Source organism: Ursus arctos, unplaced genomic scaffold (assembly GCF_023065955.2).
Source record: "Ursus arctos isolate Adak ecotype North America unplaced genomic scaffold, UrsArc2.0 scaffold_12, whole genome shotgun sequence".
Lineage (NCBI taxonomy): Eukaryota > Metazoa > Chordata > Mammalia > Carnivora > Ursidae > Ursus > Ursus arctos.
The window spans coordinates 57294534-57318868 of record NW_026622786.1 but is presented as its reverse complement, the minus strand read 5'-3'; the positions used below and the strand labels follow the sequence as shown (position 1 = coordinate 57318868).

The 24335-nt window shown below is 40.4% G+C and overlaps 1 protein-coding gene across 1 annotated transcript in view; it reads right to left on the bottom strand.

The window, feature by feature from the left end:
- Window positions 1-24335, bottom strand: part of CUNH1orf87 (chromosome unknown C1orf87 homolog) — a 78378-nt gene that overhangs the window by 11435 nt on the left and 42608 nt on the right. Inside the window, 2 exon segments of the mRNA XM_044383579.2 lie at window positions 7091-7155; window positions 16425-16522. Of these exon segments, the coding sequence (XP_044239514.2) occupies window positions 7091-7155; window positions 16425-16522 (163 nt within the window).

Here is a 24335-nt window from a genome sequence, read left to right as displayed (position 1 = left end):
TTCTCCCAATTCCTTTTCGGGCCCTACGGGAGGAGAATTTTTTTCTCCGTGTTTCTTTATCCTCCCATCCCTAACCCAGATGCTAGATAGAGTAAAACTTAATAGATGCTTAATGAGAATCATGATAGCCAGTTAAGGCAGCCCCTTCAAGACAGATCTGCTTTAATCGCTGAAAATTTGTCATGGGAACCCATCATCCCCTAGTAACCCTGGCCCCTGCTTATTTCACCCAGTATGTGAAAGAAGAGCTTTCTGGTTGCTGCAGGTGCAAAAAGGTTCCAATTACTCTGAATTATCAAACTTGAGAGTTAAAAGGATTCTAGAAGCAGTATACATAGCACATAAGAGAAACTTTGGTGTCAGACCCAAATGCTAATCCTGATTCTTCCCTTTACTAGCTGCAATCTTTCAGATCCTAATTTTGTCAGTTGTGGAAAGGGAACCAGCAGTTTGCAGGAAGATTGTGGAGATTAAAAAAAAAAAAAGTGACCCAAAATACTTAACACGGGGAAGATGCTCAGTGCCAGGATTATTACCTGTTACGCGTTATCGTTATCATATGATCTTAAACCAGCCTAGCTTCCCCAGAAGAGAAGACTTCACATTAATTATCATGTGCCAAGCAGTTTTCTGGGCACTGTTCCTCTACATTATCCCTTTTAGCCATAAGATCTAGAACCTAGTCTTTGTCCCAGGCCAGTTTCTCTCTGGTGTCTGCGCTTCTCAAAGTTACATTAGGAGAAAATCCAAGCTAGTCTCCCTGGTCTCTCTTAAGCTTCCCTTTCTCCCTTCTAATACCTAGGAGCATATAAAAAGATAATGGTTTGCACATGTAAAAATGGTTTGAGAAACCCGCGGCAGAGCTAATTTTTTTTTTCTAACACAGCAGGAAGGATAAATAATAACCATCTGTCTAGTCTGCCAGTTGATGATTTGTACTGGAGGAAATAAGCCAAGCTGGCTTCTAGAGATTTCCAGGTGTTGGAAGGGCCAGGTTTTACAGGGCTTCCAGTGGATTCTGATAGTCACACAGCCAACCCTACCCCCCCCCCCCCAACTAATGACTTGAAATCAGTGGTCTTCAGCGATGGCTGCTAATATGCTCACACCTGGGGAGCTTTAAAAATTACCAGGGCCTGGGCGGCACACCAGCCCAATTAAATCAGAATCTCGAGGGGTGAAAACCCAGCTCAGGACTTCTAAAGAATTCCCTAGGTAATTCTAAAGTGAAGCCACAGGAGAAAACGGATTTAAATAAAGACTTCTGGCCTCATTGGACCTAGTGAATGAAACTTTTATGAGAAGGAAACATAAATATATGTTAAACATCTCTATATACCAGACATTTCTCACAGGTTTTCTTAATCTAAATAACTCTGAGGTAGAGATTATCTCCATTTTACAAATGAGGGGGCTGAGGCAACACCAGTTTCAGTTTCTTGCTTAAGACAACAGAGGCAGGGTTAGGCCTGGATTCTGATACATTCACTCACTCAACAAACATTCGTTAAATGCTAACTGTGATACAATGAACAAGACAGAACCTTCCCATGGAGTGCGCATTCTAGTGGTGAGGACAAACAGATATATAAAAAACATCAAGTCGTGATAAGTGCTAGAAACACATCTAAAGCCAATTATGGGGGTAGAGAGTCTTGGCAGTTGCTATTTTAGGGAGGGAATTCACCAAAGGCCTCTCCAAGTGACATTCAAACAGAGCCCTGAGGAACATGGGAGAAAGCATGCAAAGGTCTGCAGAAAGAGCATTTCAGGAAAAAGCTATCATAAAGGCAAAGGTCACAAGGGAGGGAGGAGTGTTTGGTGCATTCAGGCAGTAGCCGAGAGGGGAGCCTCGCTGAAGCAGGAGGAAAAGGGAAGAGGGTTAAGTATTCGCAGAACTGAAGGGCCTCACAGGGCATGCATGTGACTGGAATTAATTTTTTTTTCTTCCACCATCCATTTCTTCTCTGGCAATTGTCCTCTTCATTATCCCCTTCTAGTGATAGCAACTCTATTTTGCTTTGTGGGGAAAGCAAACTACTGCTGCAGTTTGGTAAGAATGACACCCAGTTCCAACTCCGAGGTTGGTCTCTGATTAGTTGAAGACTGTCCTGGTGTCCTAATCACAATCTTGGCTCAAAGGTGGGCATAAAACTCAGTGTAATCTAAGGCTCTGAGACTAGAGGAGACCGCTGCTGTAGTTTCTCAACTTGTAAAATTCTCCTTCTGGGGAGGACTGGCCAAAAGAGAGTGCTGGGAAGATACGATGACCTTGGTTGCCATAGCTATTTTGTGATTGAAGAAGTGTCTGGAGTATTGGAGGCACCACCATGTGGAGCTCGAGATGATGCCAGTACCATGCACAGCAGAGCAGAGAGCCAGAAAGAAACCAGATCCTGGGTTTTGACATTTTTAATGACTACATCAAACCAGCCTATAGCTCTTGCTGCTGCCAAACTTCTTATGTACATAAACCAAACCTCTTTATTGTCTAAACCAACTGAGTTGGCTTTTCCGTCCCTCTAAGTAGTTTTAAGTGGGAATTACTATGGATATATTTTTTTCCTTAATAAAAGGGAGGATTAAACTCTTAGTCATTTTTCTGTGTTGTCTCGAGTGATAGGTCTTCAAGAGATGTTTGAGGGAATCAATGAGCCTCTGAAGCTATGGTTATTCCCTCCAATGTCCCCCCATTAGCAGCCTTACTATAACCCGGCTATGTGCTTTATGCTTTTTCTTCCTCTTCCTCACTCACAGGCTCCACAGTGAAGAGATTCAAAGTTGGAGCCATACTTCATTTTTGTGAAATACTATTTTATTTTATTTTTTTTAAAGATTTTATTTATTTATTCGACATAGATAGAGACAGCCAGCGAGAGAGGGAACACAAGCAGGAGGAGTGGGAGAGGAAGAAGCAGGCTCATAGCGGACGAGCCTGATGTGGGGCTCGATCCCAGAACGCCGGGACCACGCCCTGAGCCGAAGGCAGACGCTTAACCGCAGTGCCACCCAGGCGCCCCGTGAAATACTATTTTAGACCTCAGACCATAGCTTGTTTGGAGGAGTCTAAGTTCTTTTGTATTTGTCTTCATGGGAGTTCATAGCACTTCTTGGATAGGTGGCATGAGGTCTTTTATCACTTTTGGAAATTTCTCAGTCACAACGGCTTCAAATACTGATTCAGCTCTGTTCTCTTCCTCCTATCTCTCTGTGACTTCATTAGATGTATCGCGACATTCTTGCCATTTCCTTATCTGTCTCATACACTTTTTTGGTATGTTCTAGCCTCATTTTCCCTTCATGCTTCAGTCTGGATATTTTCTACTGAGCTATATTCCAGTTCACTAATCCTCTCTTCATCTATACTCAACCTTCCGTTCAGCTCATCTAGTGAGTTTTAAAAATTTAGTTTTTATATTTTTCAGTTCTAGATATTCTATATAGATTCAAATTACTTGCTGAAATTCTCCATCTTATCCATTTTCTTAAACATATTAATTACGGTTATTTGGAAATCTGTGTCCTGTTTTTTAATCATTTGTGATTATTTGTAATTGAATGCTGGACATTTTGTATAAATAATTCTAGAGATTTTATATGATGTTAACTTCTTCCAGAGGGTTTTTTCCTCCTTTCTTCCTGGTATTCAATTTGAATTCCAAATAATAGCTTTCAAAGAGATGTTGTTTTGTATTTTATCTAGTCATCTAGTTGATCTTGCCAAGAGGTTTGGTCTCTGTAAACTAGTCCATTCTAGACCTTAGCCTAAGTCACAGATATTATTTATGTGATTATTGTGTGTACATTAAAAAACAGGTTTATAGGATTCTTGTGAGTACAAATGAGATAGTTTGTGATATAAGGCAGTGTATGTAAAATGAGTCATTTTAACAGGTTATTATAGAATCTTTGAGTGAAAACAGGCCCCAGGAATGAGAAAATTCACAATTCTTCACACCCAAAAGGAGTAGCTGCCTTTAGTTTCTTATAATGTACCTTCTTTCATAACACTCACCTGTGGAGCTAGTAAACAGACAAATAAAATGCCCCCCTCAGTGCCTCAGAGCACTTAATCATCAAAGCCCCAGCAATACAGAAATGGGAAGAGATCAAGGCATTAGCTTTCCCAGTAAGCAACAGGCTATTACAACAACAATATCGCAGAAGTATCACTAAAGTCCTGCTGCTCTGTGGAGTGCAATACTGACGAAAAAACTCTGTCATACTTGTAATCACCCTATCAGAGCAATAGGGCAGGTGGTTTTTTTTTTTTTTTAATTTCATGTTTTCAGTTCATTTTAGAGATAAGAAAAATGAGTCCAAGAGAAGTAAGTGTTCCAATGTAAGGTGGTTATTTAGTTGCAAAAGTGAGACTTCAACTCCTCTTGTTATAAACTCTTCTATGTCATACATTATGGGCTGACTTCCGTCCCCCCCGCAATTCATAAGTTGAAGCACTAACTCCCAGTACTTCAGAATGTGAGTATATTTGGAGACAGGCCATTTAAAGAGGTGATTCAGTCCAACCGAAGTCATTAAAATGAAGATACCAATCTGACTGGTGTTCTCATAAGACCAAAAATGTGGACAAAGAGACACCAGGGGTGTGCATGCACCGAGAAAAGTCCACGTGAGGACACGGTGAGAACGAGGCCATCTTCAAGCAAGGAGAGAGGCCTTAGAAGAAACCAAACTTGCTGATGGCGAAACTTGGAACTTTCAGTCTCCAGAGCTATGAGAAAATAAACATCTGTTGTTTAAGCCATCCGAGCAAACGAATGCATCAAGTAACCCGGCTGTATATCAGAGAAAGAGAAAGTATTTGATTTAAACATTGGTTGTAATCACCTGTTGATGTACTTGTTTTGCCTTTTCCACAAAACTAAGTTCTCTGAAGTCATAGATGACATCATGAGAAATGAACCCTCACTCGCTATCACCCTGTCGTCTTCTAGCACCTCCCTTCCCTCTCTTGTCAGGAATTCCGGGCTGGGGATCTGCAACTGCATTTCGCGGGTACCCTGGCTCACTGGCTTCAGGCTGAGTTCCAGCAATGGGGGACGTTTGGAGGGAGATTAGACTGTGGGAAGAGTAAAGGTACTTGTTTTTGGAGTTTGTTAGTGTCTGGCAGCAGGGGAGAGCTCCTGCTGTTGCTACAGCTAGCCGTTGCTAAGATTTGAGCTGTCAGAGAAGCCTCCCGGACTTCGCTCTTGGGTCTGAAGGAGACTCTTGAAGTGTTTTCAACATTCCCAGCGCAAGTCTTATGTGAAAATTCAAAACCTAGATGAATAGCCACAGGACCTCCCATTCAGTAGGCCCAGCATTGACCACATGGCGTTCTGTCAGAAGTCCTAGCACCAGCCCCTCTGCGAAACCCCGCGTTTCCAACTACGTGGTGTAACCAGCTGTGTGGCGCCTCCTTCAGAATTCTTTCTCTGGCTGCTTGGCATATTCTTGGAGATCCCAGAATCAGCTACGGAGTAGCACTTGCAAGATTCTGCTAATAGTACACCCTTCACTATGTTCCCTCCGCCCTAAGGATGAGAGCTGCTTTCGACAACTCATAAGCTCCGGGTGACCTCAACTGTCATGGGTTGAATAATGTCTTCAAACACAGCTACCACTGGTCCCTGTTAATGTGACCTTACTTGGAAGCAGGCTCTTTTTTTTTTTTTTTAATTTTAATTTTATTTTTTTTTATTATGTTACGGTAGTCCCCATACAGCGCATCATTAGTTTTTGACGTCGTGCTCCATGAACAGTGAATCACGGAAGCAGGATCTTTTCACATGTCATCAAGTTAAGATGATGTCCTTCTGGGTTAGGGAGAGCCCTAAATCCAATGAATAGTGGTGGCTTTTTATGAAAAAGGAGATACAGAGACACCAAAGAGACAAAGAGGGAAGAAGGCCTTGTGAAGACCGAGGCAGACAGTGGAATTAAGCAACCATAAGCCAAGGAATGCCTGGAACCACCGGAAGCTGGAAGAGGTAAAGAAGAACTCTTTCTTAGAGCCTTCAGGAGGAGCGTGGTCCAGCTGACACCTTGCTTGCAGACTTCTAGTCTCCAGAACTGTGAGAGAACAGATTTCTGTTATTTTAAGCCCCCCGTTTGTGGCACTTCGTTATGGCGTCCCTAAGGAAATCAATACACACACCATCCTCTTTTCGCTCTTTCAGTCTAATGCTGGTACAACCAGTCCCCCAATCCTCTGTTGTAAATTCCCTGTTTGAAATACCCAGTTAGGTTCTTGTTCTGCTGCAATGCAAACCGAGATACTACCCCTCCTCTCAAACTTTCAGTACCTTGTATTTTGATCCAAAAGGTAATCAGTAAATGGTTGATGAATGTAGTAAATAGAGAAATTGCAACAGCAGATTAATATCAATTTTTTCATATTTTTCATTGCATATTTTTTCACCTGTCATATTTAAAACTTGCTAATTGCTAAATATTTTGCCCAAATTAATCTTTATAATTTCACTTATTAATATGTCTTGGAAATCTTCCTGTAGCAAGGCCAGCCGTGTTATTTTACAGCTGCATAGCTTTATCAATTGGATATACTGTAATTTAATTAAATTGTCCCTGAAGGATTTCTCATTCTTCCCATTCTTATTTTTAATTTTTTAAAAAATTGTTTATTTCCATTTTTAGAGGCATTTACTAAAAAATGCTACTAAACTTTTATTTTATTTTATTTTATTTTATTTTATTTTTTTATTTTTTGTGAGATGCCAGTAGGGTAACTACCTAGCTATGGCTTTCCTAGATCGAAGGGACTGTACAATTGAAGTTCTGATAAATAATGTCCACTTCTTCTGTAAGTGCTGCTTTCATCTGAAAGGCTCTCACTAGAGAATGCTTCATGATATAATACGACTTGGAGAATTATGCCTTTTATGATCCCACTGGCCTAAAAGAATGGTTAGGCAATTCTGACTCTTATTTTTTCTGCACTGCTGAGCCATTTACATTTCTGAGAGCAATGAGGTGAAACCCAACAAGCAAACCACCAGAGCAAAGCAGTAGAGTCAGCAGTAGCTTTGAGAAATGGGACGTCCTCAAGGTACAAAATCGACAAACTCACCTGTAGGCAAATCACGTGACAAATCGGAGGCAGCTTTGCTCAACAGCTCCACAAAATTCTGCCATCTGTGCAAGAAAAGGAAACATGGTATTGGTGATCAATGTAGAAAGCTCTGGAAGAATGGGCAATAAAGGTCAAGTTTATATTAATAGTGATATTGAAGGAGCTTTTTGATACCTGTATCATTCAGGGTATAATTCAGGAAACAGAAACTACTGTAGGGGTCTCTACTAGAAAAGGGCTTTACCATAGGAAATGAGGTGCCTACAGAATTCTTGCAGGGGTTAGTAGAATGGAGGTTGGCACCTGCTACTAGGCTCAGGATTAGGCTTCACCAGTTCTGGAGACCAGTGAACTGCGGGAAATTCTGACATCTCAGTCGTCCCTGACCACGAGGTTGGTGACGAGGCAGTACAAAATGCGTTTTGGCCACTGCAAAAACTGATGCCTGCCAGGGTCTGGAGTTGCTACTACTTCGGGAAAATAAATACTTAAAATGTCCCTGGCCCCACCCTCACCCCTTCTGCCTTTCAAATCTCACCCAATTGCATCTCACTGATGGAGCTTAAATCAATTCCAGAAATTTGGTGTCAAGGGAATTAGAAATGTTCTTTTGTAGCCTTCCCAAGAATGGGAAGTATTGCGATACAGGAGAAAACATAGGAGAGGATAGAAATGGGTTCTGAGAGCAAAGAGACAATATTTAGTGAAATCCGCAAGCAGCAACTGCATTAAGCAACGTATGTATGCGCGATAGTCAGACAGTCATTGAAGGCTTACCGGTACTTTAGGAACACTTTGGTAGTGAAAATCACCTGTATTTGCTTGCCCGGCATCTAGCCTCCATTTATATACAAATATATTCTTCTCTGGGATGATGGACTATAGTCAATGCCCCATAGCCTACCCTGGCCCATGTTGTGACTCACCTTGTCTAATTAGTCTCTATCCGTTTATCGCTTTCTCCACTCATCCCTCCCCACTTTCCTCCCTCTCTCCCATTCCATGTCTCTGTATCTCTCATTAATTTTTGGTTCTCGTTCTTCCCAAAGTTTTATTTTCCCCCAGTTGTGTGTATAACTCCATATCCTTTCAAAATATTTCATTTTGCTTATGTTAACAAAAGGCAGTTTCTGTTGCTGACAACCAAACTGCCACTGATGGGAATTTTTATCTCCTCCTTGCCCATCAGAAAAGTCAAGCAAACGCAAAGACCAAGTTGTGAGATAAAAAAGCCCTGGATTTTCTAGAAGAGTTTGAATGTCATGTGATTTTATTCTCTTTAAATAAAAATGATTCATTGTTTTGCTTATACCTCCTAAAACTTTTCCTATACATGACATCACAAGTCAGAAAAGTTCTTCGGTTGGTGTGGAAATACAGCCTCTGGAGCTTCCTGTCAGTTCGGCCAAGAGAATACACAAGGTGTCAGTATGCAGAATCACAAGGCAGATAAGCTGCTTACTCTATCAGCTGCTGAAGGGCTACACAGGGAAAGTTGGAAAAGCAGCACAGTGGAGAAATATCAATAATCATGCAAAGGTCTGATGTTAGCAGTTCACTTTCAGTGAATTGGGTGGAAGCAACTCCCATCTTCTCTGCTTGCTACAGTATCTTCTGACCCTTAGAAAAACAGCCACAACAACACGACAACAAAAATCTAGATCCATCGATGTTTCCATGTTGCACATTTATTTTCAGAGCTGTTAGGAGTTATTAAATATGAGATAATGCATCTGGACCAACAGCAACCAGAAACCAACAGCCCCTTCTTGAATAGTGCCGATAGTAGGGGGAGGAGCCCGTGGGGAAATTTTTCTAAGTATTGAGCCTGGACCCTGCCGGATTTAAAGGGTATATAGGATTTATGAAATCCTTGAGGTCCTTTTAATTAAATTCTTTCTTTCTTCTATATTCTTTACATTACCCTAGGACCTTCAAAGATCCATTGACTATTTAAATGTGACAATGGTTCCAGTTACCATAACAGGCACTATAATTCAAATGACAGAAGCAGGTGATAAACTCCCAATAGAGAGTCAGTTCAGGACTGGAAGACAAGGTCTGTGAGCATGATTGTAGATTCAGGCAGATCTGAGTTCAAATTCTACCTTCCACTAGGTTATTAAATGAAAATGGCTCTAGTAAGCGTTCTGAGTACTTTGTGTGCGTTATCTCATTTAATGGAGACAACCATCCTATGAAACATGTAAATGAGCTGTCCAAGGACACACTGATCAATGGGGTAGCCAGAATTTAAACTCTGGCTGGTTGACTCCAAATCCTGCATGCTCAACCATTGTATCGTATGGCTTTACACGTGAATGTAATATAATCTGGTTTCAGTGACATTTTTTCTCATGAACACAGCTCCAGTGTCTTCTGAAATTCATTACTGCAGAAGTTTGAGGTCAGTCTGATTTGGGTTCGTTTAAAATTAATGTTTTCCTTCCTTTGCTTTGGTTTAGTTTTATTTTGGTTTTGGCCTACATCCTTAAGTAATTTTCTTTGTCTCTGTAAACACAAAACTTTTGTCAGGATAGACATGGATACATTTTTTTCTTTATTTAGCTTAGTCATGCTGAGTCCTTTCGATCTGTACACAGAGGGTTCTTTTCTTTTTTCCCGTCTCTGCAAAGTTTTTTCAGCTGTGGCTTTTGTTGTTGGTTCTTGTTCCATTTTTCTAGTTTCTTCTTCCACAATGCCAAGGCCTCTTAGGTTCAACTTCTATTCTTACTCTTCTGTGTCTCCTATCCTCTCTCATTTTTGTCTCTGTTTTTCTTTTCTAGATTTTGTGGAAACCTCTCATGTTTGACATTCTGTAATAGATTTTCTCTAGTGTTACTTTAACTTTTTATTGATTCCTGGTTACCTCTTTTATTTTTTTAAATAATATTTTAGTGGAGGGCGCCTGGGTGGCTCAGTCAGTGAAGCATCTGAATCTTGGTTTCCGCTCAGGTCATGATCTCAGGGTCATGGGATCAAGCCCCACATTGGGCTCCACACTGAGCATGGAGTCTGCTTAAGATTCTCTCTCTCCCTCCTCCTTATCCCTCCCCCCACTGCTCACACTTGCTTGCTCTCAAAAAAATTCATTAATTAATATTTTATTGGAACACAGCCGTTTGTTATGTGTTGTTTGTGGCTGCTTTCAGGCTACAGTGACATAGTTTAATAGTGAAAACACACTGTAGACCCAAAACATTTACTATCAGGCCCTTTATAGAAAAAGTCTGTTGAACTAAAAATGTAATACAAATATCTTAATATCATTGAATATCTAGCAATAATCAGATTTCCTTGTTTGTCTCATAATTTTTATTGAGATATAATTGATACGTAACATTATATTAATTTCAGGTATACAACATAATGATTCAGTATATGTATATATAGAGAAATGATCCCAAATAGTCTAGTTAAATGTACATCAGCACACATAGCTACAATCCTGATGGCTTCTTAATTTGGCTTGTAGAAGCTTCTGTTTCCTTGTAACTGTCCATGTTTTACCGAGTTCTTTCTAATTTCTTCTGTTCACTTTAGTGCTTCCTGAATTTCATTTTAATAGCTTATTGTGCTTATTACTTTCCAGTTAGTTTCAATAGAGGACATGGCTCCATATGGCCTACAGAGAACACCAATGGTTTTCTAAAGGTTTCCTAGTTTTTAGAGTAGATTATTTTCAAAAACCTGCTGTTATTTGGAGTCTGCAGGATTGTCATTGTCTTTCCATGTTCTGCAGTATTTTTTTAAGTTAGGCTTCATATTTGGGGTTTTCTCTATTCACTGTCAAACGAAGAACTGCTCACATCCTGCACAATCCAACAGAGGAGTTGCATAGATTTTCCTCGGCTCTATTCACTGCTCATTCAGCCCTACAGTCAAGGAGCGAGTGACAACCCCCACTGATGCCTGGTGGCCCTTCGTTGGGTCCACCTCAGAGACGGGTTGCATTATCAGACATGAAATTAACATGTATGTCATAATCGATACACTCAGCATATACAACTCTCAGGGATCTCCCTCTCTCCGCTGCAACCCACATGACTTTATTGCCAGGAATTACACCTCATCGAATGCAGACGTCACAGCCCGGTTTGCCCCTCCCCTCCTTCCCACCCCAGCTTTCTGCTCTGTCATTCTTAGAAGTTGTGCTCTCTGCATAGGTACAGAAAAGCCGTGTGTGAGTAAGTGTATGTGTGTGTAGCCTTGGATGGGGACGGACACAGGCCAACAGTCCTCAGACAGCTACAGAAAGTGCTGCCTGTGTCATTTTCTAGTGGGTTAAGACTTGGGGCCTCCAGGGGCGCCTGGGTGGCTCAGTCAGTTGAGCATCTGCTCTAGGCTCAGGTCATGATTTGGGGTCCTGGGATTGAGCCCCATGTCAGGCTCTCTGTTCAGCAGGGAGTCTGCTTCTCCCTCCCCCTCCCCAGCCCCATGCTTGTGCTCCCTCTCTTTCAAATAAATAAATAAAATCTTAAAAAAAAAAAAAAAAGACTTGGAGCCTCCAAATCCAGGGAGGTCTGGTGAAAGGATGAGAGATCTTCTGTCAGCTGTACTTCTCACAGGTAGACAGGGCAAAGCATGGGTGCCAACTCACTGATTTTCCCAGATTCCATTTACTTATAGTTAGTGGATATTCCTTCTAGATTTTGACACTAGAGTGCTTATTAGTTTCTGCTACTGGTGCAGGTTTTGCCTCTTTGTTTATTCATTGGAATTTTAATCACAGATTGTTAAGTGGATGACATTTTATACAATAAGTCATTTTATACAGTAAGTCTTATATATCAAAACAAAATGAAACAAAAGCCTCAACAAACCAAGCGTACAAAATGTGGGCTATTTCACAGAAACACCCTGGTAATCTTGGTGAAGTTAATTACAGGTGACATGTCTCTTTATGAGCTTTATACAGGCTTACACTAAAAGTATGCTGGTGTTTACTTCCCAAGCCCATTCCCTTTCTCCAGCTTGTGAAATGTACGCTCCAGTCATAACCAATAGTTCACAGTTTTCCAAACTTGCGATGCTTTTCTTGCTTCTTTATCTTGGCACATACCACTCTTTTTGCCTCTGAGACACTCTTCTACTTCTCGTATCTGGTTAGTCCCCACAGGTCCCCCCAAGCTCAGTTGAAATGTGGTATAGACGAGTGCTGAAGTGCCAGCTCTGTTTGGACTGCTGGAATCATAGGTTAAGTCCCATGATCTGAAGCATTTACTCATTCTAGCCATTCCCTTAAACATCCTGTAATCTTCTCCAGCTGAGAGGGTACAAATATGCTACAAGGAGGAGGTAGGTAGGCTGTTGTAACAAAATACACAGACTGGGGGTTAAACGACAGAAATTTATTTTCTACGGTTTGGAAAGCTGGACGTCCAAGATCAAGGTGTCAGCAGGTTTGGCTTCTTCTGAGGCTTCTGTGATTGTCTTGCAGATGGTCGCTTTCTCACTGTGTCCTCACATGGTCTTTTCTCTGTGTTAACCGGTCTTTGGTGTTTCTATTTCCAAATTTCCTCTTCTTATAAGGATACCAGTCAGATTGGATTAGGGCCCACCCTAATGGCCTCATTTTATTTAACTCAATTGCCTCCTTGGGCTTCATCTCCAAACAGGGTCATTATGTAAGGTATTGGAGGTTAGGGCTTCAACATAGGAATTTGAGGAGATGCAATTCAGCCAATAACAGAAACAAAGATTCAAAGAAGCCCAACTTTTGGGACAATTTACTTAATGTCTCTATCTCAGTTTGCTCATCTGTGAAGTGGGTATAAAAACAACTCATGGAACTGTTGGGAGTATGAAATGAGATAAGCCATGTAAAGCATCTAGTCCCATGCCTGGGGCATATTAGGTGCCATATGCATTGACCCCTTACAGCCTCAAGTCAGGAGGTTACTTTGGTTATGTTATTTAACTCAGCCTCTGGGATGCCCATTCATCTCCACCATCTTCCTTGTGTTCACCTTCTCGATCATGAACTCTGCATGGTATTCTTCTTGCCTTCCAGTTAACTGTGAGAAGCATGGTCCTTCCCTGATTCATACGCAGTAAACTCTCAAATCCATACAAAAGAATTCTTTTTCCATTTGACAGATGAGGAAAGTAAAGTTAAGAGAAATTAGTTACTTGCCCAACTTCCCAAAGCTTGTGCGTTTCAGAGCAAGCCTTTCTATCTAGACCCATATGGTTCCAAAGCTCATGCTGCTTTTCCCCAAGGACTGGGGCTGAAGGGCCAGGGGAAGTGCCCGACACAGTGAGGAGAAGTGACCCCTGGGCTGGGCCCTGGGCTTCTTTGGCTCATGCCTTCCCCTGGAACTTACGAGCCTCTTTGCTTTTGTATCTGAATCTCACACCTCTCGTGGGTCTTAGGGGAGAGGACAGAAGATACTGACCTCCTCAAATCCAGACTGCTCAGCACCAGCCCCAAGGGTGGAGCCGGCCAAGGAACTTAGTGGGTTTGCCTAAAGCCCCTGTGCTTAGTCACTGTCCTAGAAGCTTCTGAGATTCCTAGGACTTGTGGGAGAGTCTGTATGGTGTATTGAGAATGAAGACATTGAGTGAGAGAGCCTGCTTTTGACTCAGACTGATTGATGAATTCATTTATCAGTTACCTATTGATTTTACCCTCTCTGTGCCTTAGTTTCCTCTTTTGAAAAATAGTACCTACCTCATGGAGCACTTACAAGGATTAAAAGAGTTAGTATGTATAAAACACTTAGAATATTGCCTGTAATATAGTAAGCAGTATATAAACATTGACTCTTAACATCATTATTATTATTATTATTATTATTATTATTATTATTATTATTATTATTATTCTCACCCCATATGGATATGAACCTCTGCAAGAGAAAAGAAAATTAATGAACTCTTAAAAGGCAGCTCTAGTTTCCAAGACCCAGCCGATGGGCAGATCCATAACATGTCTCTAATTGCTCACTATCTACCAATTGTCCTATTCCCATTTATAAGTAATTGCTGAATCGGACACCTCATGTTTGCTTTATCTCCTAAAATCCTCTGGTTGTTCGTGGGATTATCAAACCAGTCCTTTTCAACCTAATTGCACTCTTCATAATGGGCCAGATGTGTGCGGTAAGTCCTGCTTGTGGCTGCGTCAATTGCTGTGTTCTGTTTACACAGCTTCCAGAGCAGCTTCATTATTTATCCCCTCCCCCAACACAGCTTGGCTTGTGTGCCTGTGTTTTAAACTGGGTTTGAAGCATTTAATTTTGCCAATACAATTTTAGGGTATTAGTGTGCCTCCTGTTCTCTCTCTGCCCTCCTTAATTACCATGTATGGCAAAGTCACACAGAAACATTAAATGCTAATTCTGACTTACGTGTTCCTGGCCAAGAACGAGGATAATAATTTCCATCCAACACAACCTGAACTCATTTTACATAAGGGTGATTCAGAGTAGAGATTTGAAATCGTAATCAAGTCTTTCTCAAAATCGCCTTACCCTAGCAGACAATCACTAATGTCTCTGCTAATTGGGAGGCAAATGGCAAAAAACAAAATCTCAGTGTTTAAAAAAAAAAAACCAACAACGCAAAAAACAGCAACTTTGTAACAGCGTTTGTGAAATTGCTCCTCTCATCAGCTCTTGCAACGTGACAGCTTAAGAAGGGAACACAACTCATTTTATTTGGTTAGATGGGGCTAATCCCACATCACCATAATCCCTCCTGATGTTTTATTGATTCTAAAGGACATTTAATCAGGAAGCAGCTCAGCACTAGAATCCTGCTAATTAGCAAGCAGCCACATTCCAAATGGGTTCCCAATTGAACAGCAGATTAATGGACAATATGTACTAAAATAATGATTCGTGCATTCAGCTCCTAAAATGTGTGTCTAAATTGCATCTTTAATCTCTTAAGGATATAGGTTTGCATACAAAGCCCTTAACGGAATGGATTTAATTCAACACAGAAGCTTTAGCCAATGACTGTTTAAGGATGAAACAGGTTTATCACTTATAAATGCAATTCTTCACTGGTTCTCATGGTTTGATGTCCTTGAACATTCAAAGGTCAAAGACAGGTGAATAAAGAAACTGGTGTGTTTCTCTGATATGCACATGAAACAGTGGGAAGTTGAGGATATTGATATACATAGCCTAACCTCATTTGCTCCCCAGTCATTCTTATTGTCATATCTCTGTTTCCTGGAATCTTGGTTCTGGACCCCATCTTTTAATCAAGTATACTATGTACCAGGTATAATGTGAGCTCCAATACTTGCATTTTCTCCATTTTTATTGGTGCCTTTTTGGGGCTTGAAAAAATGATTATTGGTTTTCTACTTGGCTCTTAGCCCACTTTTCTGCTTTTGCAGTTTAACCACATCCCTCCACCTTACCCTACCACCCCCAAGGTTTTAGATAAGGGAACCTCCCATGTCCCAAAGCCGGTCTGGTAGAAATTCATTGGCTAGGCTCAACCTCCTTCCATCATTTATTTATCGATTGATGTTCCCCATAACCTTTACCCTTCTTTCCTTTTCTGTATTGCTTTTATCATCACGTGATATATATCACATATTCCAGCTTATTTATTGTTTCTCTTCTCCCTTAGAATACAAGCTTCATGAGGGTGAATAAAGCAACTCTTTAGAAATCTTCAGAGAGAACTTTCTGGGGATCTCTCTTCTCCACTACTCTGTACTGTGCATTCTAGCCTCCTTGGCCTTCTTGAACCCCAAACTCCATCTCTTTAACTGAAGAATTCTGGGCTCTGGACTTCCTCTTCTTGTTCAGTAAGCTTAGCTTACCTCATTTATTTTTCTTTCTTTAGGAATCACTGTTCTGTGCTGCCTGGTGTCAAATGTCTGAAAACCATTGTTTCATATATTTTGTCCCGTTTTTTAGTTGTTTAAGGTGGAATGGTAAATCTGATTCTTGATAGTCCATAATGGTTGGAATTTGAAGTGTCCTGCTTTGTCTTTCAATGACCAAGAAGACTCTGTCCTTAATATAAGCAAATATTCCTTAATTATCTTCAAGTGATGAAATTAATTATTTCAGGGGAGTCTGGGTGACTCAGTCAGTTGAGTGTTCAACTCTTGATTTCAGCTCAGGTCATGATCTCAGGGTTGTGAGATCAAGCCCTGCATCAGGCTCCACACTGAGCGGGAAGTCTACTTGAAATGCTCTCTCTTCCTCTCCCTCTGCCCCTCCCCCACTCACGTGTGCACTCTAAGTAAATAAATCTTTTTAAAGAAAGAAACTGTTTGCTTCACACATAAAACTTCCAAAGACAGATCTCAGTGTTTGGTATCCTAATAGAAGACTATGTGAATAAAAAATCGACTTACTTTATTTCACCACAGTAACCCAAATCTTGATGGTTTAGCAATGTTTCCAGGAGACTCAAAGTTAGATATAATCCATGCTTTCCACATATAGCCCTGACCTGCAAAATAAGAAAGGATTTGGAGTTTCATTATAATGAAATGAAGATTTGAATTTTAGCTAATATAACACTGTATATTAACTATACTGGAATTAAAATGTAAAAAATTAAAATAAAAATAGCAAATTTTAATTTGATTGATGCAGAGGTATAGCTCATTACTCAGAGCCATTGAACTTTGAGATGTTGATCTTAAATTTTTGCCAGCAATGGAATGGGTGGTCAAGGCCTAGAAGTTATATATACTTATTATACAGGTAAATTGCAAAGAATTTTTGTGTATCTCCTTTGATTTATAAAATAAGCTTGATGTATTAGCATGGTCAGTATTGCTATCTGCATTTCATATATGACAAAACCAAGACTTAGAGAGATTAAATCACTTCCTTGATGTTACACAGTTCATAAATGATGGAACTAGTCTAGAAACCAGATGCCCAATAAATTTCTGTTGGATCGATGAATAAAGTGTCATTGTACTTTCCAAGGTACTAAATATTTTCTGAGTCTAGCTGACAAATCAATTCAGTTCTCAGGTTGGTGGGTGGGTGACACTTAGATTCAAACATGTCAGAATTTTAGGGGTATGATCGCATGTTTTGTGAGTTTAGCATATATATTTGTTTTAGAGACAGAGAGAGAGAGAGCGAGAGAGCATGGGCACGTGGGGGTTGGAGGGGCGGGGAGTGGAGAGGGAATCTTAAATGGGCTCCAAGATGTGGGGCTTGATCCCATGACCCTGAGATCATGACCTGAGCCAAAATCGAGAGTTGGATACTTAAGCAACTGAGCCACCCAGGTGCCCCTAGCATAATGTTTAAACATAGACTTTGGAATGAAACAGGACTTATTTTGGACACCAGATCTGTTGCCTTTGATCTGTGAGATGACCTTTCCATGCCCATTGTTTCATCTACTAAATAAGACTAGTATTTTTTACTTTGTAAGGTTCTGTGAGGGCTACATGAGAAAATAAGCAGTTAGAATAATGCCTCACTTTTATTATTATTTTTTAATACTTTTTTATTATGTTATGTTAGTCACCATACAGTACATCCTTAGTTTTTGATGTAGTGTTCCATGATTCATTATTTGCTTGTATAACACCCAGTGCACCATGCAATATGTGCCTTCCTTAATACCCATCACTGGCCTGTTCCAATCCCCCACCCCCCTCCCTTCTAAAGCCCTCAGTTTGTTTCCCAGAGTCCATAGTCTCTCATGGTTCTTTCCCCCCTTCTGTTTACTCCCTTCATTCTTCCCTTCCTTCTCCTACCGATCTTCCTGCTATTTCTTATGTTCCAGAAATGAGTGAAACCATATAATTGTCTTTCTCTGCTTGACTTATTTCACTTAGCATAATCTCCTCCAGTCCTGTCCATGTTGCTGCAAATGTTGTAAAATCGTTCTTTCTGATGGCTGAGTAATATTCCATTGTATATATGGACCACATCTTCTTAATCCAGTCATCTGTTGAAGGGCATCTCGGCTCCTTCCACAATTTAGCTATTGTGGACATTGCTGCTATGAACATTGGGGTGCATACGGCCCTTCTCTTCACTACGTCTGTATCTTTGGGGTAAATACCCAGTAGTGCAATGGCTGGATCATAGGGTAGCTCAATTTTTAACTTTTTAAGGGACCTCCACACTGTTTTCCAAAGTGGCTGTACCAACTTGCATTCCCACCAATAGTGTAAGAGGGTTCCCCTTTCTCCACATCCTCTCCAACATTTGTTGTTTCTTGCCTTGTCAATTTTTGCCATTCTAACTGGTGTAAGGTGGTATCTCAATGTGGTTTTGATTTGAATTTTCCTGATGGCTAATGATTTTGAACATTTTTCATGTGTCTGTTAGCCATTTGTATGTCTTCATTGGAAAAGTGTCTGTTCATATCTTCTGCCCGTTTTATGATTTGATTATTGGTTTCTCGTGTATTGAGTTTGAGAGGTTCTTTGTAGATCTTGGATACCAGTCTTTTATCTGTAGTGTCATTTTTTGTCAATTTTTTTTTTTGTCAATTTTTCAAATATCTTCTCCCATTCCGTGGGCTGCCTCTTAGTTTTTTTGACTGTTTCCATGGCTGTGCAGAAGTTTTTATCTTAATGAAGTCCCACAAGTTCATTTTTTCTTTTGTTTCTCTTGCCTTTGGAGATGTGTCATGAAAAAAGTTGCTGTGGCCGATGTCGAAGAGGTTGCTGCCTATGTTCTCCTCTAGGATTTTGATGGATTCCTGTCTCACATCGAGGTCTTTCATCCATTTGGAGTTTATCTCTGTGTATGGTGTGAGAGAGTGGTCAAGTTTCGTTCTTTTGCATATAGCTGTCCAGTTTTCCCAGCACCATTTATTGAAGACATCCAGTGGAAAAAAGACAGTCTCTTCAATAAATGGTGCTGGGAAAATTGGACAGCTAATGCCCCGCTTTTAGTATGCATTTGATTAATATTTGTTAAGATGAAAAGACAGAGAGGAGAGGAGAGGCAAGAAGAGAAGGGGGAGAGAGAAAACAAGAAAAGGAGAAAGAAGGACAGTAGGAAGGGAGGGAGGAAGGAAGGAAGGAAAGGGAGGAAGGAAGGAAGGAAGGAAGGAAGGAAGGAAGGAAGGAAGGAAAGGGCAAAGAAAAAGAGATGTCTAATTTAGTGCTTGGACTGAACAGTAGCTACTGTTATTACTTTGAGAGGAAGTTCAGTATAGTGACTGTATTATGCATGTTTTTTTTAACTGTGATGATTTGACATCTGGGGCCCTGCTAACCCTGGAGTGATTGCCCCTCCCAGGGCTAACCAATTCCTGGAGAGGGTAAAGGACTGGGTTGAAAGTGTGTTTTTCTTTCATAAGCAAACTAACCTCTTCCTTTAATGGGGGTGATTTCCTTACCCTTATCACCCCAGCATCAAGTACTAGGTGACTAGGGACAGCCCCTATGCCCCAGAGCTCACTGAAATTATTTAAACTAGCCAATCTTTAATCTGCTTACCCTGCCTCACCCATTCCACAATGAGGGCTCTTGCCCACATTTTCCCCTCATCCCCTCTGCCTCCTGACCACCCCTGCTGCTTCTGGGGGAGTCTGTGTGGGTGTGCCATGCTCCCTTGCCTTGGAAACTGTGTAACAAACTATCTCTTCAGTGGCAGTCATCTCCTCATCTGTTGGTCTGAACAGAGCTCAGTAATAATAAAACCTAGATTTTAAAAGTGACAAAAAAACTAATCTTTGTTTATCTTTATGGAAGGAAACAAACAACAAATCTAGGTTCAAAACTTGTATAGAGGAGGGGCGCCTGGGTGGCTCAGTCGTTAAGCGTCCGCCTTCGGCTCAGGGCGTGATCCCAGGGTGCTGGGATCCAGCCCTGCATAGGGCTCCCTGCTCTGCTGGGAGCCTGCTTCTTCCTCTCCCACTCCCCCTGCTGTGTTCCCTGTCTCGCTGGCTGTCTCTCTCTGTGTCAAATAAATAAATAAAATCTTTAAAAAACAAAACAAAACAAAAAAACTTGTATAGAGGAGTCCTGTCACGGATGCCTAACAGAGGAAAAAGATCAATTTGGAACATAAAAAACTGAGTAAGAGTTTACCAGAAGACTAAAGGGTCAGGGAAAATTCCAGGCAGAAAAAAATCATGTGTGATTAATAGATGAGAAAGACTATGGTGCTTTTTAGAAACTGCATATATATATTATAATAATATTTTTTATTATGTTAGTCACCATACAGTACATCCCTAGTTTTTGATGAAACTGCATATATTTTGACATTATTCACTCTACTATAGTTTTATACCCTTTTCTAGTCTAGGCAGTAATGATCTGGTCACTAGAGCTTCTCTACAAGACACTGGCTTACTGAGGCCTACAGTTGTGTTTCATTCATTTTTTTGAATCACCATTTGTCTAGCACCATGTTAAAAAATAAAGTATCAATAATTGTTGAGACTTGTAATTATGTAAATGAACAAGGAAGTGAATGAATGAGTTGAAGACAGTAAAGAGTAAAGTGTGTATGGGCAGAGACTGGTAAAAATAAATTTAGAGAGGTAGAAATTAGTCACATTATGCCATTTTACTCCTTAAATGAGAATTGAATTATCCTCATGATTACAGCCTATTAATGTATTTTTAAACATCAGTGGAAGAGGTTATTCTAAAAACAGTTCATTTACTTCTGGCAACACCGAGTTTTGCTCTAGGCTAAAATGAACAGCAGATTAGAAATCGTACATCAAGTTTCCTAGAAGCAGATTGATTGATGGCTGCTAAGAGCTGACAGTTATAAAGGAGCAAAAAAAAAAAACATCTACCAGAAAATCCTGGCAACTTAATGTTATTCAGGATTATTACTAAAATTGTTTAAAGCTTGAATATTCATAATGATGACCCTTGTTCAAAAAGCAAACATTTCATTATGTGTAGTTTCTTCTGTTTAGTAAGGAAATGTTTTTTAATCGAATGTAAATAAAATGTCTATGTTATTTAGAAAATGACATGTGAAATAAATATTCATTTCCCCAAAATGCTCCTTGAAAGAGTGGCGCACAGATGCTCTCTCAACTTCCTCTCTTCCCACTTAAGGCTCCATTTGCATTCTACCCCATCACTGTACTTAAACTGTATTTGCCAAGTCACTGGTAACTTCCATGGTTTGAAACTGCATGACTACTTTTCAGTCCTAATTATAGAGGGTCTCTTCATAGCATGTAACATGACTGATCATGCCAACCTTCTATAAATCTCTTTTTTGGCTCTCTTGACCACTCCCATGCCTCTTGTGATTATTTTTAGTCTCCTTTGTCGGCTTCTCTTCTTCTACCTATTCCTTAACAATAAGTGACCTCCTCTACCTCCCCTTCTCACTTTCCATTATGTCCTTGGATAACCCTAGCTACTCCTGTGGCTTCAACTGTACATTGAAGACCTTTAAATCATTATTTAGCTTTAATCTCTCAACCCAGAACAAAGTGTTTAAAATTGAGCTCCTCATTCTATCCTCTGTCCCAACAAAGCTACTCCTTATCTATTTTCTACCACAGAGAATGGTACCACCACCCACCAAGCTGCCAAGGCCAGACCTTGGGGGTCATTTTTGATTCTTCCTAATTCAGGGTCCATATCTAGTCACCGAGACCTACTTTCCCACCTCCTTAGTATCTCTCTCTCTCCTGTTAACTGTTCTGGTTTAAAACCTCCTAATTCCTTGCTTGAATTATTGGAATAGCCTACTAAAATGTCTCTTTGCCCCTAATTCCTCGTATTCCATTAGAGTGCTTTTTTCAAATTTTAAATTTAATCCTATCATTCACTGTTTAATATGCTTTGATGATCCCTTTGAGCCTTCAGGATAAAGTTCAGCTCCTTAGAAAGACCCTTCATAAACCGGCTCCTGTTTTCCATTCGAACATTGACTTGGGCAACATCTCCCACCATCCCCCGCCACCACACACCCTCTATATTCTGTCTATATGAATGACTTCCAGATCACTGAATTAGCTGTGCTCTCATTTTAGTCCAGTTTCACATTATTCTTTTTACCTGGAATACCTTTCCCATCCCTTCCTCTGCCCCTCCTCCTAATTCTTTGCCAAATTCACCTGTCCTCTAAGATTTAGCATTTATATCATCTTTTTGGAGGATTTCGAGCCAGGCTAGGTGGTGGTTCTTTCTCTGTGTTCCAAGTTACTGCCATCACTGCATCTGTCATACAGAACTGTGACATGTTTAAAATGTCATCTTTCCCCTGAGCTCCTGGAGAACTCAGAAACTGAAATCATAATAGTCTCTTGTCCTTAGTGGCTTATCACAGTGCTCAGAACCCTGGATGTGGGTCTCCATGGCCTCAGCAATCCTACCAGAAGCCATCATTGCATCAAAAATGGGCTAGAGGAACAGGAGGGGTGAGTCCACAGAATGGGGATGGTAGATATTTGACATGTTTTTAGACCATTCTTTGAGAATGGTAAAATTTCATTTGAGTGGCAAGACCCACAGATTATTCTTCAAAGCTACATTTATTTATCTGAGAAGCTACAGATGATCTGTGAGCCCTCTGAAATGGCTGCGAGGATGACACCCCCCCCCACACACACGGGCATGGGGTATATAGATTTCATGAGAAACTTAAGGAAGTCTGTGATTTTTTTCTCCTACACTCCAAGGAGATTAAGAATTGCTGTTCAAAAAGAGAAGCCCTCTCAACTCACAGCCTTTCCCAGTCTACCCTGAAGTCTTATGTCCAGGATCATGAATGTGGGGGTACAGCTGCTGCTGCTTTTTGTATCCAATGTCCCTTGGGCCTCAATTTGTCTCACGTTCTGGGGAAACAAAATTCTATTTTACATGCCTCCCAGACTGCAATATACTTTGAGTGAGTTCCAGATGTCTTAAGAGATGCCAGATGGCTCAAGAGAGACAGACCAGCTTCAAGGAAAATGTGCCCCATTTCCTTGGATAGGAACCACAAATTTAAGCTTTCAGGGCCAGCTCTGATAGCCAGTGCTCAATGTGGCCATCACTTGACCCTGGAAATAGCCTCTTTCCATGGGCTATTTTGAGTAATAATTTAACCAAATACTTATTTTTTTTATTAGAAGAAAAAGAAACTAGGATTTACTGAATGCCTCATATATTAGCATGCTAAGTGCCTTGAGATACTTATCTTGCTTAATCCTCACAATAGATGTAGGAGATAGATATTTGAAACCCAGTTTTTTTCAAGCTGAAAAATCTGAACACTCTAAGAGTTTAAGCAAATTTATTTTGATTTGCAAGTTATTTATGTTTTAGTCTACTAGTATCACCCGAGAACATGCAAGCTTCATTGATGGTTTATGTAATTTCCAATCTAACAGAATTGCTGCTGCTTATTCTATTTCCACTGATCTTATGAACATAATAAAAGTCATTGGCATTGTGTGGCATCTCCTGCAGTGTGCTCTCTCTCTCTTTCCAGTGAAACATGTTTGTGTACTATTCATACACATACACACACATACGTACACACTATCATGACCTTTGCCTTTCCATGCTTAGCTGACTGTGTAAATGAAAGCACAGAGAAAGCTGCTTCTGTCCTGGAATAAGAATCCACTTCCAGCGCCCTGTGTCCTTGCTTCATTAGTAAATGTCATCTGTTCCTCTTCATTCTCTCAATTCTAATCCCTGTTCACCTGGATGAAAGGCATTTTCCAACCTTTTCTATAGCACTTTCTTTTTCTTTTTTTCCCTGCAATTGTAAATCCCTTCTACTCCTCTGGAATTCTAAGTCTTATATCCTGGACTCAATGGATGGTTCCAGATATCTTTTGCCAAGTAGAGTTCCAATTCTGGCTCTCAATATCCAGTACTCTTCTGTACTTTGAACCCTGGCTCTGTGGCTTGCTAGCTGTGGCCTTTAGGTGATTCGATTGGCCTCTCTGAGACTTAGTATTTTTCATTAAATGGGTATTAAAACATCTATCTAGATTTTGCAGTTATCTGTAAATGTTAAATGAGAGAATGTAAATAAAGCATTTAGTGCAGCACTTGGCACTTAGTAAGAACTCAATAAAGCTTGGTGGTGACAAGCTGTTGTTGATGGAATTGTAGTAATAGTCATAATTATTACTTTGCCTGTATTATTTCACCTGGTAGCCTCACGACTAGGGTTTGTTTGGCTAAAGACAACACTTGAGTTCGTATGGTTCTGGATCCTCTTCCATAAAACATGTCTGCACTGTTAATGCCCCAGAACAGCACGCTAATCTCTATCAGCAAGAAATCGCATTAGTTCCTAAAAATTGGGTGTTCCTAAGGAATGAGATGTCGCATGCTGATGTCACTGGAAGC